Source organism: Podarcis raffonei, chromosome 10, assembly GCF_027172205.1.
Source record: "Podarcis raffonei isolate rPodRaf1 chromosome 10, rPodRaf1.pri, whole genome shotgun sequence".
Lineage (NCBI taxonomy): Eukaryota > Metazoa > Chordata > Lepidosauria > Squamata > Lacertidae > Podarcis > Podarcis raffonei.
In genome coordinates this window covers 65,057,257-65,075,145 of record NC_070611.1, presented here as the reverse complement: position 1 = coordinate 65,075,145, position 17,889 = coordinate 65,057,257, and the positions used below count along the sequence as shown (strand labels likewise).

The 17,889-nt window shown below is 44.9% G+C and overlaps 1 protein-coding gene across 6 annotated transcripts in view; it reads right to left on the bottom strand.

The window, feature by feature from the left end:
• ABCC9 (ATP binding cassette subfamily C member 9) overlaps window positions 1-17,889 on the bottom strand; it is a 92,724-nt gene that overhangs the window by 37,025 nt on the left and 37,810 nt on the right. For 3 of the 6 annotated variants that reach the window (XM_053405586.1, XM_053405585.1, XM_053405589.1), the window contains 10 exons: window positions 14,077-14,175; window positions 13,033-13,117; window positions 10,294-10,374; window positions 9,499-9,636; window positions 6,129-6,254; window positions 4,857-4,953; window positions 3,462-3,709; window positions 1,675-1,823; window positions 1,117-1,186; window positions 25-182 (listed from right to left, as the gene is read on the bottom strand). In XM_053405586.1, the coding sequence (XP_053261561.1) occupies window positions 25-182; window positions 1,117-1,186; window positions 1,675-1,823; window positions 3,462-3,709; window positions 4,857-4,953; window positions 6,129-6,254; window positions 9,499-9,636; window positions 10,294-10,374; window positions 13,033-13,117; window positions 14,077-14,175 (1,251 nt within the window). The remainder of the gene's footprint in view (window positions 1-24; window positions 183-1,116; window positions 1,187-1,674; window positions 1,824-3,461; window positions 3,710-4,856; window positions 4,954-6,128; window positions 6,255-9,498; window positions 9,637-10,293; window positions 10,375-13,032; window positions 13,118-14,076; window positions 14,176-17,889) is intronic. The other 3 variants (XM_053405588.1, XM_053405587.1, XM_053405591.1) reach the window with 1 other exon arrangement.

Below are 17,889 nucleotides of genomic sequence, written 5' to 3'. Positions count from 1 at the left end.
TGTTTGTTTTTGTTTTAAACTTACTTGGATGCAACTCTGAAGTATTTCTGGATGAAATAGAAAGCTATCCCCAGGGGCACGAGAGCGACCACGAACCACGGCGTGGCATACGAAATTATTCCGATGGCAGACAGGCAGAGCAACGTGGACCGCGAGAGGGACTCCAGAGTCGGGGGGATGTGCTGCACCAAAGATAATTTCCAAGCATTAGATTAGGCCAACATCCACTAAAGGTTCATTTATTCACTATTTCATTTATAGCATTCTTCCTTCATAGAACTTGAGGTGGCCTGCTTCTTCGTCTCTTTTGACCGTATCGATGCTGCCTTTAGGTAAAAACTCCCAAGACGGCATAAAATACAACTACAAGATTCCTCTACGCTCTTCTAACCAGACACTGGCCAGACACAGACCTCATTAGCTAACATCTGGCGTCTTCAGATTTGGGGACATGGGACCTCGAAAGACTGGATAGCACACCTGGTTAGAGTGTGGTACTGACAAACGCCAAGGTTGTAGGCTTAGATCTCCATAAAAGACAGATGCATATTCTTGCATTGCAGGGAGTTGAACTAGGTCAGCCTTTCTCAACCTGTGGGTCCCCAGATGTTATTGAACTACAACTCCCATCACCCCTAGCTAGCAAGGCCAGAACTCAGGGATTATGGGAGTTGTAGTCCAACAACATCTGGGGACCCACAGGTTGAGAACCACTGAACTGGGTGGTCCTCAGGGTCCCTTCCAACTCTATGATTCTATGAGAAAACTATCTTACTGTCTATGCATGCATTTCCATTTTCACTATCCTCCTGTTTTCACCCCCTATTTCTGTGGCAGCAAGTCCCACAGGTAATAGCTGCAGTGAGGAGTTCCCTCATCAGGAACTACCTAGCACAACTGTGGGTGCTTGCTGTCACTGCCCATCAGCTGAGCCCCACTTTGATAGCTTGCAGATGAGGTCTGAACCCAGACCTGTGAATGGACTTGGAAGGGGTTTGCTGCAACGGTCCCCTTTGAACTTTTGACAAATGCCAGTTGTCTCTTGTCCACATATTTTGGCCTGTGGGGGTGGGGGAATAAAGGCTCTGGACCACCTGACGAGATCAATGAGCTTACCTGATCAATGATATTTGTGTCGGCAGAAAAGCGGTTGAGAATCAGCCCCAAGGGTGTTGTGTCAAAGAATCTATCAGATGGCAAAAATATATAAACGAAGAAGAAGAAGAAGAAGAAGAAGAAGAAGAAGAAGAAGAAGAAGAAGAAGAAGAGATCAGTTCTCATATTCTTCTGCTTCCTGAATTATTCCCATATAAAGTACTAGGCGATCCAAGCTGGACTCTGGCAACAGAACTCAAGGCACCTTGACCCAAATACCATCATGGCAGCTTTGAGGCTGAGGGTGCCACTGAGCCGCAGCGCCACCTATGTAATGGCGAGAGTGGGTACTGCAGCGCATCAGCCCAGCCAGGCCAGGTGACTTGAGGAGCCAATAGGAGCCTGCCTGGCTCTATAAAATTACTGCTCCAGGCGCAGCTCTTCAATCTGAGCAAACTCCTTTTTGTGAGGAGTTGCTGAAAAGCCTCACCTCTTTAGCAACTTGATCACAAGCCTCACACAAGCCCTATGTTATCTGCCTATGGGTCCTAAAGGTGACTCGTTTCATTTTCACTGCACCTGATTGGTCCAAGGATGATCTTGTTGAGGAGATCGTGGTGAAGGTTCTTAGCTGCTGTCAGGCCCATCCATTCAACAGTCAAAGACGTGACCAGGCAAAGGACAATCCCTGCGCCACTAAGGATGCTGAACACAGCCACGTAGCAAGTCTATTGAAACAAGGGCAGGAAGAAGAAGAAGAGTTTGGATTTGATATCCCGCTTTATCACTACCCGAAGGAGTCTCAAAGCGGCTAACATGCTCCTTTCCCTTCCTCCCCCACAACAAACACTCTGTGAGGTGAGTGAGGCTGAGAGACTTCAGAGAAGTGTGACTAGCTCAAGGTCACCCAGCAGCAGCACGTGGAGGAGCGGAGACGCGAACCCAGTTCACCAGATTACGAGTCTACCGCTCCTAACCACTACACCACACTGGAAGAAGACAGGTTTCTCATCCTGGGAAGTAGGGTATGCATTGAAGCAGAGCATGCAATTTGGTATGCATTAAAGGCGGAATCTATCAAATGAACACTTTCCAAAACAATATGTCAACTGAAATTTTGAAATTCACAATGGTCTGAATTTTTCGATGTAGTACACCAACCAAACACAGTTTGCAAAAAAGCATAAATTAGGGGGAAATTGCTTGCAAAAATGTGTACATTATTCAAAACTGCATATAAACATGTTTTATAATTAAAATAATACAATAACATTATAATTATAAATTTGCACTAAAATCCTCATGAATTTTCAGGAAAGTTTGTTTAAAAATAATAATGTGCAAAATGCAGAGACATGAAGTTAAGACTGGAAAAATGAGAAACAAAGAGAATCAACACTGACAGAGCCTTCAGCCCCTACTGGGAAACAACTTAATTTTCCTTTGATTATGAAGCACCCTCAAAGACATGCTTAGTTTTGCGGTGCAGTACAGCTGGTGGGTCATAGTTCCAAAGACTTCTGTTTTAGAACTCTGTGCACTTCCTATTCAAATTAACTGAATGTTTTTATAGCACTTTGGGGGAAAGAACGAAGTTTTCTGGTCTCCTGTGTGCGCCTGTGGGAATACGGCTGAGATACAAAACTAGATCACAATATTACTGCTGAAATTACCTTAGAAGGAATGTCTCTAAGCAGTGGGGTAATACAAGGGCACAAAACAGGACTGACATACCAGTCAAGCAGTGAGCCCCAAGTGTCTCATTTTGCTCCAGGGATGGGGAGCCTTAGTCCTAGGGACTGAACGTAGCACTGTGTTTTTCTACCTCGCCTTCAGGACTCTCCATAGACTGTAACCTCTCATCAGACATACTCCTTCTCCACAAACTGCTTTGTGCATCCATGTCTAACCTTGCCCCCTTTCTAAAATGTATTTATTGGTGTGTGTTTATCTTTTTGTAAATCTACCAAAGGACAAAAATAAAATAAAATTGGGATTATGGGGTTTTCTCAAGACGGTGGAGGGTGTGCCCATTCGTGGAGAAAATGCTCTACGGGTGGGGAGAGGGACAAAAATTGGGGGCCGAGGAGGGTCAATTGGGGGGAGTGAGAAATGTCCCTATTTTCATCTCAGGAATTTTGGAGGGTATGCCTCCTTCCCAAATCTCGGAAAGCACTAACTAGGCTGGTTGAAGAAGGGTGGAGGACTCTTGGACCCTGTCAGGGCCCTCCTTCCCAAAACCCAGTGCCTCCTTCCCCAGCCCTCAGGCCATGCGTTGGACCACCCTGTAGGTTGTTTATTTGTTTATCAAACCATAAACCTGTTCAACAACCCTAAACCGCTTTAAGCTCTGCATGTCGGCCTACCTTTCTGGCCGGCTCCTCTGTGGAACACAATGCCTTGCCGTTGTTAGTCATCGATGTCCACTGTGCCAGCCAGTAATCAATTGCAACGATGACCGAATGCTTCAGCAATTTTGAGAAGATCATCAGGGAGAGTAAGAGAAACCCTCCTGAGGTGAGGTACTGCCAGCAGGTTTTCCAGGGCAAATTTGTCCTAAGTCTCATGACGGTTGACATGTTGTCATCGTCTTCCTCCTCCTCCTCTTCCTCTGCTAGGTCACAAATTTAACTTAGTTAGTTCATCTGGCGTGTGTGTCTCAGCTGCCAGCAGGGGCGGTCCACATTATATGTGAACAGACCTGATTCACACCTCCTGGACTAAATACATGGATGAGATTGTGACTGCTCTTCAGATTTTGCACTTCCCTGAATTTTATGACTGGGAAAAGTACCCAAAATGTGTAATAAATAAATAAATTACACATTTTAGGGTAGAATAAATTTAGAAACAAAGACACCGAGATGAAATAAGTATTTAAATATGTATTTTGTGAACAACTGCATAATTAAAAATGTATTTTCATGAAGTTATATGTGTGTGTGTAAAAAAACATTTATATTAATCATATTCTTTATTGCTGTTGTTTCAACCATCCCAGCATCAACCAAAATATATCTTTACATTAAAATATACCAGAAATAGTAATGTACAAAAGGTTAAAAGAAGAAGAGAATATTTGAATACATAAGGTTAACGGAACTAATACATTTCAATCATCCAACTAAAATTTTGCAATTCACTCAATTTTAAATTTCTCAGCTTTTGGGCAGCCAAAAATCTCACATATCTGTCAAAAATGTGCCAAAACCGGACAACGAATATGTTGTTTTCACTTGATCACGACCATCAGGTGTCTTACTTAACAAATTCAGAATGAACTTTGCCCTTGGTTCGGAATGCAAAGAGCAGTATAAAAATATTTTACTGCTCAAGCACCATATATACAGAGAAGCTGTTCTACTGATATATTGCTATAATGTCCCTCTAAATATAGTTACAGGTAGGTAGCCGTGTTGGTCTGCTGTAGGCGAAACAAAATAAAAAAATTCTTTCCAGTAGCACCTTAGAGACCAACTAAGTTTGTTATTGGTATGAGCTTTCGTGTGCATGCACACTTCTTCAGATACACTGAAACATCTAAATATGGTGAAGGCATAGTCTGGAATTGCAAAGCCAGAAATGCTTTTCTAAACAAACTAACTGATAAATTATGTGGATAATGCTCAACTCCATGTGTTAATTTAAGGAAACGCAAACATGGAGAGAAAAATTATTCATTGAATTAATTCATTGAATTCTTCTCTCTCTCTCCCTCTTTAAGCAAAGGAATAATAAATAAATACAGGGTATATCATTACCTTCATCTTCATCTTCCAGCTGAGCTTTTGATTCTCTTGGGTACATAGCTCTTCGGAGAGTCTTCCTTTCCAGGGTGGTCTGGTCAGCTTCCATGTCCTACATACAATCAAGGTTTCAAAAATGAAACTTTGGCAAGGACTACTTAGGTGAGGCGTGAAACTTCAGGTTTGGGAGTCAAATACAACTTTCCAGGCCTTTCTAACCTCACCGGACTAGGCTCACTGCCCCGGTTGCTGCATGTTTGCTTTTAAGTGCTTTTGGCTGGTTGGAATGTGCCCTTGAAATGGGATAACGCTTCTTGTTTGCCTGCATGGAGGGTGGAGAGAACCACAGAACTGAAGGGTTGGAAGGGACTCCAAGGATCATCTAGTCAAACCCCCTTACTTGGAGGCTGGATCTGCTGCCCCTGTGGATCTGCCACCTGAGGTGGACGTCTCACCTTGCCTTTTGGGTGGCAGAACCCTGGCCAGAACTATAGAGAGCAGAATGGACAGCGGTGAGGGGTAGTTGTTCCCCAACAAATGGTGCGAATAAATAACAATTCCATGAAGGAATGACTAGCTGAATATTCTGACTAGCTTGTGTGCAGCTAGCACCTAACTCTGGTGCTAAGTGCACTTTAGACTGGATATCTGTAGACTCCAATCTGCCTGGATCCTTTGTGAAATGTGGTAGCCAAGAATGGACAAAACACATCAACCACTCATCTGTTGATGAATTTTTGAAGTGGCATTCTGGGTAGAAATTCTTTCATGTGTGAAGCAAGCACAAAAGCCACGTTTGGATGGCAAAAGAGGAAAGGAGTCCTGCTCCCCCTTAAGGAAACACCACCTGATAGGTCAATAAAAAGGTAGAGGACCCCTGGCAGTTAAATCCAGTCATGAACGACTCTGGGGTTGCGGCGCTCATCTTGCTTTACTAGCCAAGGGAGCCGGCTTATGTCCGCAGACAGTTTTTCCGGGTCATGTGGCCAGCATGACCAAGCCGCTTCTAGTGAAACCAGAGCAGCACACGGATACACCATTTACCTTCCCGCCGGAGTGGTACCTATTTATCTACTTACATTTTTGGTGTGTTTCTGAACTGCTAGGTTGGCAGGAGCTGGAACCGAGCAACGGGAGCTCACCCCGTCATGGGGATTCGAACCGCCGACCTTCTGATAGGCAAGCCCTAGGCTTTGTGGTTCAGACCACAGCGCCACCCGCGTCAATATGGTGTGCCAAATATGGATCCACAGCTTGTCTTGAATGGAGCTTTGTTGTTTGCGTTACCTTTTCCAGTTCCTGGTCTTGGCGATTCATCAGCGTTTTCCAGTGTTCGTAGAGTTCAACATCTTTAGTTTGGATGTCTTTCAGGGTCCCTTCTCTAAGCACGGTGCCATCCTTCATGGCAATGATCTGAGGAGAAAGAGAAGGAAGGGGCAAGGGCCATAGCTCAGTTGGCAAAGCAAATCCTTTACATGCAGATGGTCGTGGGTTCAAATTCTGGCTTCTCCAGGTAGGTCTGGGAGAGACTCCTGCCTGAAACCCTGGAGAGCTACTGCCGGCCAGTGTAGACACTATTGAACTGGAAGGACCAATGGTCTGACTCATTATAAGGCAGCTTTCTAGGTTCCTAGGTAAAGGGGCCCCTGACCATTAGGTCCAGTCGTGACCGACTCTGGGGTTGCAGCACTGATCTTGCTCTATAGGCCAAGGGAGCCGGCATACAGCTTCCGGGTCATGTGGCCAGCATGACTAAGCCGCTTCTGGTGAACCAGAGCAGTGCACGGAAACGCCGTTTACCTTCCCGCCAGAGCAGTACCTATTTATCTACTTGCACTTTGACATGCTTTCGAACTGCTAGGTTGGCAGGAGCAGGGACCGAACAACGGGAGCTCACCCCATCGCGGGGATTCAAACCACCGACCTTCTGATCGGCAAATCCTAGGCTCTGTGGTTTAACCCACAGCACCACCCGCGTCCCTTCTAGGTTCCTAATGGTGTGCTAATTTGGAAATTCAACAACCCAAGGGATGGGTGAGTGTGCAAATTTTACTTTCTCTCAATTTCCCATTTCCCTGATCTTAGGATAACCACATTTCTGCATTAGTTTAAGTTTTGCTTTAAAAAAAAATCCTTATGAAAAACTGTCTGCACATTGGTGTGCATTTCTCCTAATATACACATGTTATATGCAAATTTATCTAATATGCATATTTTGCAAGTCATGTCCCCTAATGTAATGCTTTTTTTTTTGCATGGATACATGCATTTTTATCCATTCTTTCCTATCAGTTCCCTATTTTGGGTGGGGGTGGAGAACTGCCCTGCAAAATTTGGAGATGCATGAATTTCAAGGGATGCCTGCCTTTCAGTTTGTACATTGTTTCAGGAAAGGTGAATTAGGCAAGGGCATATTTTCACTGCACTTCTTCCCCACCTCTCAACAACATATATAATTTGGTCCTTCAGCAAGTTTCCAATTAGACCCATTCAGAGCCTTAGCACAAAATCAGATATACAGAAAACAGCGTCTGGAAAACAAATTGCGTGCTTCCTGCCCCATCTGGACTATGCTATCACTGCTGACCTTGATGACCCAGCAATTGCTCTATGATTCCAGACTACCAGGAGATTAGCATGGTCTGCTCATGGGTTACGTGCAGGGACTGGATGTGCTAAGTCAGCACACTAGAGCCCTGAGATGATCCGGCCTGAAACCAGCATCGTTTCTCTTCAACGGATGGTCTTCTTAAACAGTTATCTGAGCAGGAGGATCTCTCCAACCCTAAAAACTTTGTAAGTGAAGGCAGTGTGGTTCATTGGTTACGAGCATCAGACTAGGACCTAAGTGACCAGAGTTCGAACTGACACTCAGTCATGAAGCTTTACTGGGCGACCTTGGACCAGCCATTGCCTCTCAGCCAAAGCTACCTCACAGGGGCATTGTGGGGATTATATGAGATGGGGGAGGACCACACATGCTACCTTGAGCTCCTTGAAGGAAAAAGTGGGGTATAACTGCAGTAAACAAATAAGGATGAATTCCAAGCGTCAGACATGCATTCATAAGATTGGTTCATCAAGGTGGTTAGACTGGTCTCAACTAGGGCCAGGGCCTTTTCAGTACTGGCCCCGACTTGGTGGAAGGCTCTGTCACAAGAGACTAGGGCCCTGCGGGAATTGACATCTTTCCGCAGGGCCTGCAAGACAGAGCTGTTCTGCCTGGTCTTTGGTTTGGACTCGGTCTGACCCTTATGTTTCCCTCCCTTTATGGTCTTGATTTATTGACTATTTTAAAATGAGGCTGCATTTAAAATTGCATTTTAACCTGTATTTTAAATTGGTTCCCCCCCCCCCCTATTTTGTTTTTACTGTGATTTTATTGGTGTTAGCCGCCCTGAGTCCGGCTCTGGCCGGGGAGGGCGGGGTATAAATAAAATTTATTATTATTTGTCAGGGAACTGCCATCGGAACGAGAGGAGGAGGGGCTCCACGACGATGCTGGAGAGGGGCCAAGTAGGGAGAGAGGCAGGTCTCCTGTTGGGGAAGAAATTCAGCGCGACACCAGGGATGGAGGGGGGCCAATGGGGGAAGCGGAGAGCAGGCTCAGAGACTCTTCACTGGACACCAGCGGAGAGAGCACAGGTCCTCCGCTACCCACGCCCACCCTGCGCAGAAGGCTTCCGCGCAGGGAGGCTAGGAGGAGACTGGGCGTCAAACTACTTTTATGTTGGAAAAGGTTGAAGAAACGCCCACTGTCGGATTCTGCCAGCAACTGAGCAGCCACGAAGTGAGGGGGCTGTCCAGCCAGGAAAGGTTTAACCAGGCCATCTACCCAGGAGTGGCGGCAACTTACGCACGAGCAACCCCATAACCATTAGATGATGATGATGATTATTATTATTATTATTATTATTATTATTATTATTATGCTCAAACTATGGAACTCACTCCCCTGGGAGGCAGTGATGACCAACTCATGGGTGGCTTTAAAAGAGGATTAGACAAATTCACGGAGGAGAGAGCTATCAATGGTTACTAGCGATGATGGCTATTTTCTACCTCCACAGTTGGAGGCAGCAATACTTCTGAATACCACTCGCTGGAAACCATGTTCTGCTCCCTGGTTTCCCCCAAGTTGGCCACTGGGAGAACAGGTGACCAGATGGGCCATTGGCCTGATTCAGCAGAGCTATTCTTATATTCTTAGTTTGATACGTAAGAAAATTCGGCAATGTTTGGACTATGCAGAATTGGACAAAATGACAGGAAGGATTCGAAACCTGCGGGACCAGAGATTTACAGAAGATTGGAAGAAGTATATGAATTATTTGAAGAGCAACTGTAATCAACAAATTACGCTAGTGGGACTACAAGAAGTTTTGTAAGGAGAAATATACGAAGTGTTACCAAGTAGGAAAAGATAGAGATATTGGTTATGAGTTTGAAATGCAATCGGGAAAATAAGAAATGCATACTGAGGGACTAGATTGGAAAATTTTCAGACAGGATTGATGGAAGTCAAAAAAATTGAATAAGATGTAAAAGTATGTTTAATTACTGTTGAAAATGATATGTTAAAAAAGCTAATAAAAATTTATATATGTAAAAAAGAAAATTTGGCAATGTTTTTTTTTAGAAAGTCCACTATGCATACCCAATCCGCATGTGGCAGGTACTGCAATTTATGAGTCACCAATACAAGGGTCCTTTTGTCATCCTTAAGAAACTTCAGGATGCCTTCTTGCATCAGGTGATCACTCAGGTGAATGTCCAAGGCAGAAAATGGGTCATCCTGGAATTAAATATATGAAAAGAGGGCATTTTGAAACCAGGCTAAAGCATAATACCTGCAGGTTTTGCTATCCCAACACAATGTGCTCTTGGGGAAATCATTTGTTAGGCAAATGTTCACATACCGAGTCAACGATTTCCATTGATTCCTATGGGGAAATTTCTACAATGTTCCCAACCGCAGAATTTTGAAGACCAAATGATGGGGAAACATGGGGAAACGATCTGAAATCTTTCAAAAGGCAAACAAGGAAGGGGGGGAGCTCTCTTATTTGTCTAATCCCTCCCCCCTCCCTCCCTGGTTTCTGGCAAAATGGCTGCCGTGGACCAGCAAAACACAAAAAATAAGGCTTGTCAAAGGTTGATTTAAAACAAACAAACAAACAAAACAGTACTGCATGAAGGTCCAGCCGTTTGGATATCCGAATCTGTGATGTGTATAGCATGCTTATACAGTGGTACCTCTGGTTAAGTACTTAATTCGTTCCGGAGGTACGTTCTTAACCTGAAACTGTTCTTAACCTGAAGCACCACTGTACACTCCTTGTGAATTTTCATATAAAAGGCATTTGGATAGCACAAACAATTTTTTAAAAAAAATTCTAAAAAATAAAAACCAAACAGAATTAAAACTGAATAAGTATGAAAAAAGCCTTACCAGGAACACAATGTTGGTGTTTTGGTAGAGAGCCCGAGCGACACAGATTCGTTGGCGTTGACCTCCGCTCAAGTTAATTCCCTAATGGGTAGGACAGGCCATACAAAATTATTTCTCTTGAGTAAGTGCCACTGACATCTGATTTGCCAAAGCCTTGAAATAACCAGTTTCTAAAATTAACCCCTCACCCTCAAAAACACCTTCAAATTTATGTAATGGTGTGTTATATTAAATATTAGGGCTGTTGACTGCCAAACCTAGACGACAACTAAGATAGAAAGTTCATTTCAGAAATCAAATAGGGAAGAAAGTGTCCCAAAATTATTTGTAAGCTGCAAATGCCCTCTTTTATGAAGACAGATGACAGAATGCTTTTATTATGTGGACCTGAACAAAATAAAGCCAACATCCATACAGGTAAAATCTCATAACAGAAAAATAAATTAAAGTGGATTGTAATACATAAAAGATATAAAATATCAGGAATGTTTAAAACAAGTCTAAAATAAGATATAAAACTTGATACCTTAAATATGAAAGTTAAAGTGAGTTAAAATAATTGACAACAACAATGCCAGATTATGCTATTATTATTAAAATTATAGATTAATAATGGTAATGTATGAGAACAGCAACCAGATAGGTTCAACATGGGGAGATTTCCTTTCTGTGTTTTTGCAGCCAGAATGATAAACCTAGCCACAGTCACTGTTAATAATTTGTTCGAATCTGCCCAGAGGTAGTACAGATAGCATTCAGAAGTCCTACCTGGAAATTTTGAGACAAAAGAAGTCACCAATCTGATTTGGTTCACTGAATAGAAATTACAGGCAAAAAGCACATGGGCCAAAGATTGTATATGTAAACTGTTAAGGGGTACCCTCAAACTGTCCAATTCAGGGGAGGGCAAGCAATTAAATCTAGCTTTAGTGAAAACCCAAAACAGTATTTGAGAATAGTTAAATTCTCCAAATATCTAGCATGGCATCCTGTAGCGTTCCCAAAACAAGGAAGAATGGGACTCTGATTAATAAAATACACACGAGGCGTGACCAGCAAGACTCTGGGAGGAGGTGCCAATAATAATCCTGTCCACCCCTTGGCCCAGGTTGTTTTATTCACAAAAGAACTTTTTACACAGTGTTCATAAGAACCAATCAGATTTCCTCTGAGCATTTCAAAACACCCCATGTGGGACAAAGTTGAAGTTAAAACTACAAAGAAACTATTTCCTACTTGAGCATGCATAGTAGTCCAGAGTAAATAAAATAGGAATAAAGGAGGAATGTTTTTAGGAAAACCCCAGAAGTCATAAACAGGAATAAATAAGAAAGGAAGGATGGCAGTCTTTCCCATCTCCTTGTGAACTCTCTTCCTGGCCCTTAATATCTATCTAAAGATTAGGTAAAGGTAAAGATACCCCTGCCCGTACGGGCCAGTCGTGTCCGACTCTAGGGTTGCATGCTCATCTCGCTCTAGAGGCCGTGAGCCGGCGCCGTCCGAAGACACTTCCGGGTCATGTGGCCAGCATGACGAAGCTGCAGCTGGCAAGCCAGCACCAGAGCAGCACACGGAAATGCCGTTTACCTTCCCGCTATAAAGCGGTCCCTATTTATCTACTTGCACTTAAGAGTGCTTTCGAACTGCTAGGTGGGCAGGAGCTGGGACCGAATGACGGGAGCTCACCCCGCCGCGGGGATTCGAACCGCCGACCATACGATCAGCAAGTCCTAGGCACTGAGGTTTTACCCACAGCGCCACCCGCGTCCCTTTTATCTAAAGATTAAACTACATCAAAGCTACCTTCTATCTTTATGACCCAGGATGCCTGGTGAAGCGACTGGCCTGTGCATTTAGAATGCTTATACGTGCCTTTCAGGTAGAGAAATAGGACATAGATGCAGAGGCATGGATTGATCAGAAATCATATCAAAATGGCTCAAACCCAGTCAGCGCAATGCTGACACAAATGGCTTGCTCCATATATATTTTTAATTCCTCCTAGCGATCCCACCTGATCACTACAGCTTCCTGACATCAGGGCAAAGAAAAAACCCAGATAGATTTGGAGGCAGGAAACCATTCAGGCAAAGGACACAGAATACCAAATACCAATGCCCTTAATTCAGAAAGCAATAGCAGATTTCACCTGACAATTGCCCAGGGTAGGCCAAGGGGTTTATGGAAAAACTTAGAAATTGTGATATGTTGATCAGGCTTTTAAGATTTTGAATGTTGTTGCGGGCACCTGCCGGTGAACGTTTCCTCAGGTAAAGACCTCAGACAGGGCCGGCCCTATCATTTGGCAAAGTGAGGCAGCAAAATATGGGTGTCCTGAAAAGGCAGCACATTGCTGGTTACTTAATACATTATTGTAATTGTTTTTACTGCCAAGGATTAAGAAAGGCACGTGTTGGACTTCCTCCTGCCTCAGGTGCCAAAATAACTTGGCTGGCCTTGGATAATAATGCACTTGGGCTTGAGCCCAGGGGAGAGGGGCACCATTTGCTGCTCTGCCTCAGGCAGCAACATTTATTGGGCCAGCCTTTGCCCTGGTAAGACAAAGAAATCATGCCCCAATAACTAACAGGGGGATGCTTCTGGATTGCTGAGTGTTGCGGGCACTGAGGCTGCTTCTGCTGAAAACCAGCTTGTGCTGATGTCATTACTAACAACAGCTGCGATCATTGATCCACTTAGACCGAGAGCATAAGCGCAAGTTCCTCAAGCTTTGTTTACCCTTTCTCCAATTTCGGTCTGGTCTCCAAATGGCAAAAGATCGATGTCAGGCTGCAGAGAACACGCATCTGTGACGGCTTTGTACCTGTTGAAGGAATAGAAGAAACTTGATGCACACAAAGGGATCTCTGGGCAGGGCCAGTGCAAAGACAGGAAGCTGATTTGAACTAAGTGACATCATTGCGTCCATCGAGCTTGATACTGTCTGTGCTGAATGACTGCAGTTCTTCAGGATTTCAGGCAAGATCTCTCCCAGCTGTATCTGAAACTGTTGGCGACTGAACCTGGGGCATAGCTGTCAACATATCCCTTTTTTAAAGGGAAATTCCCTTATTCTGAATAGGATTCCTCGCAAGAAAAGGGAAAAGTTGACAGCTATGACCTGGGGTCTTCTGTATGCAGAGCCTTTCCTCTTCCACTGAGTCATGAGGCAATGGGGAAAGTTTATGGTCACAGCCTGACAGACACTAGCAGAGCTAATAGCAATTTTTTTCATCTTGTTTTCATGGCTTGTGCTTGACTGCAGGCTGGACTTAGGTCTGGATTTTACTCCTAGGCAAAGAAGCTTCCAGACTGTCATCAGGTGATTGACACAGGTGAGTGACTCTGGGGTTTGTGTGCAAATCAGGAGCTGGTCCACTGCCTGGATCAGGTTCCCCACTCTTTGCAATATAAGTGCAGAGGTTCGAATTATGGGTTCTCTCTGTAGATGCATGATCTCAACATCACAATTTGTGAGACAACAGGGAAGACTGGGCTGGAGGTGGGAGGGGGATACATTTTTTGCTCATGTTAGTCATTTCACGCACAGCTTTATTGTGGTCCATAGACCCAAAGTACACAGTACAACAATAGTATATAGTCATTTCAGTGGCACCGGGATGGGAAGATTTTCTGATGCATTGCACCCATCCTCCGAATTAGCAGTTGCCATTCTCCAACTAAAAATCGCCATTGGGAATCTTTATGGCTTTGCTCTTCCATCTTCCTTACCTGAGCAAAGAGCAGAAAGAAGTGTGGCTGTTAGAAGCATTATTCCCTTACCTCTGTTTATTAAATGGGCTGCCAAAGGTGATGTTTTCCTCCACTGTAGCATTGAGGAGCCAGGGCTTCTGGGCCGCATAAGCCACAGAGTATCGGTTCCTGGTGGGAGAGGTGAGTACGTTAGGAGCAGTGGGCAGGCAGAGCTTCTCCCGCACATAGTTTATAGCAAATTGGTAAGAGACAAAGAAGCACGCAAGAGAAAAGCAGCTGTTATAACAAGAGTGAAAGGAGGGGAAGTTTTTTTTCAGGAGAAGGTTACGTTAAAGGAGCACCCATTCCCTGCCACTGCTTTTTCTTCCCATGATGAACTCCAAGTAAAAATGTGTACAACATGTGCTCTATTTATACTAATCACCCACTCTGACGCTGGGCTCTCCAATGAACATGCACCCATTCAATGTGTTCTTTACAAGCAGGGTCCAGTATGATTTCAAATTGGGAGACCACGTGTTGAGATTCCTGCATTGCAGGAGGTTGGAGGAGATGATTCTTGGGATCTCTTCCAACTCTGCATGTGATGGCCTGGGATTCAGACTCAGAGGCTGAACCTGAGGAATCCCAGCCTGCACAGGAGTCCCCGCCTCCAGAACCAGCTGAGCCAGGGCTGGGGCCTGGGCCTGAAGGGTCCTCACCTGTGCTGGATCCTCAGGTGCAGGCACCAGCTGAGTCTGCTCTGGCCCCTGAGGTGATGGAGGACCCATTGCCTGCAGGTGCTCCACTCTCAGCCCCGTCAGGGGAAGCTGAGGTTGCCTCTGGGTCCGGTAACCCTCCAGCCTCTCCTGAGCTGCAGAGGCTCAAGGCAGAGAGGCGGAGGGAACTAAGTTCCTGCAGGAGGAGTGCTCACCTCCAGGCCAGGAGAGACGAGTCACCTGTGGACCGGGGCTGCCCTATGCCTCGGGGCAGATAAAAGCCAGTCAGCCCCAGTCCCAGGTTGCGGGAGCAACGTTGCTAGCTTGTTCCTGCCTGCATCCTGTCCTGCTCTTCTGCCAGAGTTCCTGACTCCTCCCGACTCCCCGCCTTGGACCCAGCTACAGCTTTGACGGCCAGCCTCCACACCGCACCATCGACCTCAGACTGGATTCGGACCTTGCCTCTCGGTTAGCCCCCAGGATCCGCACACTGCAGTTCTATGATTCTATCAAGTTGAACTCCAGCTGCATAGATTCCACCATCTAAGCATAGACATCAGGTAGAATTGCACATATGTTGGAGCACGCACAGGAGGCTAGTCGAAGACAGAAGCTCTCGATGGCGCCTTTGCGAACTCCAGCCATCGGTGGCCACTTCTGCATTGGCCTTAGCAGATACCTAAGCGAGATAACTGCCAAAATAAAGCTGAGCATGCTGGGCTGCAGAAGAGAAATGCAAAACAGCGGGCGGGATGCCTTGCTCGAATGGCTGGTTGGAACCGGGAACAGGAACACTCTTGTTAGGAGGGAGAATATACTGCAACATTTTGTTGCAGGTCCCACCTGTAACATTAATGTTCCATCCTTCTTCGATGATAGATCTCAAGGCTCTGTATACAGGATTCCCAGGTGGTAAATAAGGTAAAGGTAAATGAACCCTGGGTGGTTAAGTCCAGTCAAAGGTGACTATGGGGTGCGGCACTCATCTCACTTTGCAGGCCGAGGGAACCGGCATTTATCCACAGACAGCTTTCCAGGTCATGTGGCCACCATGACTAAACCGCTTCTGGTGCAACAGAACACCGCGACGGAAGCCAGAGTGCATGAAAACACTGTTTACCTTCCCGCCGCAGCAGTATCTATTTGATCCACTGTGATCCACGCGACGGTCACCTCCAGACTGGATTATTGTAACTCGCTCTACGTGGGGCTGCCCTTAAGACTGACCCAGAAACTCCAGCGGGTGCAGAATGCTGCAGCGAGACTCCTTACGGGGTCTTCGCTGCGAGATCACATTCATCCGGTGCTATATCAACTGCACTGGCTCCCGGTGGAGTACAGGATCAGGTTTAAGGTGCTGGTTTTAACCTTTAAAGCCCTATACGGCCTAGGACCCTCGTACCTACGGGACCGCCTCTCCTGGTATGCCCCACAGAGAAACTTACGGTCTTCAAATAAAAACATCTTGAAGGTCCCAGGCCACAGAGAAGTTAGGCTGGCCTCAACTAGAGCCAGGGCTTTTTCGGCTGTGGCTCCGACCTGGTGGAACACTCTGTCACAAGAGACTAGGGCCCTGCGGGACTTGACATCTTTCCGCAGGGCCTGCAAGACAGAGCTGTTCTGCCAGGCCTTTGGCCAGGGCACAGCCTGACTCCCTCCCTCGGCAATCTTCGCGGAGCTCTGGCCCAATAGTGGCCAGTGGCTTGAATTTAATTAATTTTATAATGAATGATTTTAGAGTGTTGTTTGTGTTGTACTTTTGTATTGTTTTATTGTTGTTAGCCGCCCTGAGCCCAACTTCGGCTGGGGAGGGCGGGATATAAATAAAATTTATTATTATTATTATTATTATTATTATTATTATTATTATTATTATTATTATCTACTTGCACTGGTGTGCTTTTGAACTGCTAGGTTGGCAGGAGCTGGGACAGAGCAACGGGAGCTCACCCCATTGCGGGGATCAGCAAGCCCAAGAAGCTCAGTGGTTTAGACCCACGTCCCTATTCCCAGGTGACCTCCTACTGAGATATGGATCAGTCCCAGACCTCCTTTGCTTCAACAAAACTGCAGCATCAAGTGCTTTCAAACCATGCTCTGCAGCCTACATACAACCTTTCCTTCCATGTACGTACTGAAGAGGAAGATCAGCATGTTTTGCAAGCTGCCTTTTGGATTAGCTTAGCTACCATTAATGACCTCATGGAGCAGGGACAGTCAATGTTGTGCCCTCCATATGTTGTTGGACTACACTGTAGTCGCTGACCAATAGCCTTAGGCAGCACAGCCAAAAGTCAGATGATGGGATTTGTAGTCCACCAACATCTGGAGGGCATCACGTGGACTACCCCTGTAATAGAGGAACCCCTGAGAAACTTCAAAGGAACCCAAGATGGTGCAAATGGCAGTTTGGAAAACTCCTGGTGCATCATAGCATTTAATGATGAGCATATAATAGTCTTTAATATTTGACAGTATTTAACAGCTGGCATGCATTAAAAAAAATCTGTCAGGATTTGATAGATAACATGCATTGGCATTAGTATCTGCCAGCGTTCTAATAAGTTGCATGCAATAGAGATTAGTATTTGACATTTGACAACTTAGATGATTTCCTCTCCGGTCAAAATCAATACTATCAAATTAAGTCACTGTGTCTACAGCATTTGAATGTCGCAGTTAAAAAGCCACATTCAAAACGCAACTACAAATTCAAATCTTAAATTCAAAATTTCTCATTTAAAATATGTATAACAACTATGGGAAATGCACAGCATTTTTAAAATAAATTGCTGGCGTTTGTTTCTTTTAAAAAGTGTTGCTATGTTCCATCACAATAGGTTGTCCACAAGTTTCACCTGCAGTTTGATAAAAGAGATATGGGTGCTGTGAAATACTGAGTGTTAGTTAGAAGCATTTAATGTAAACTTAGCAAGTTTCCACATTACAGGAAGGCACAAAAATGTGTTGGGCACTGTTAATTTCCCTTAAGTTATCAGGTATCTGATAACACAGTGGTTCCCAATTGCTGCCACAAGAACTACCAGCAGAAGCTGACATGAAAATTCATCTTAGTTCATAGTGAATGTCTGTGCAATCCTATACAGGTCTGCTCAGAAGCAAGTCCAATTGAGTTCAATGGAACTTACTTTCTGGTCAGCTGATAATAGGGTTGCTGCCTGAT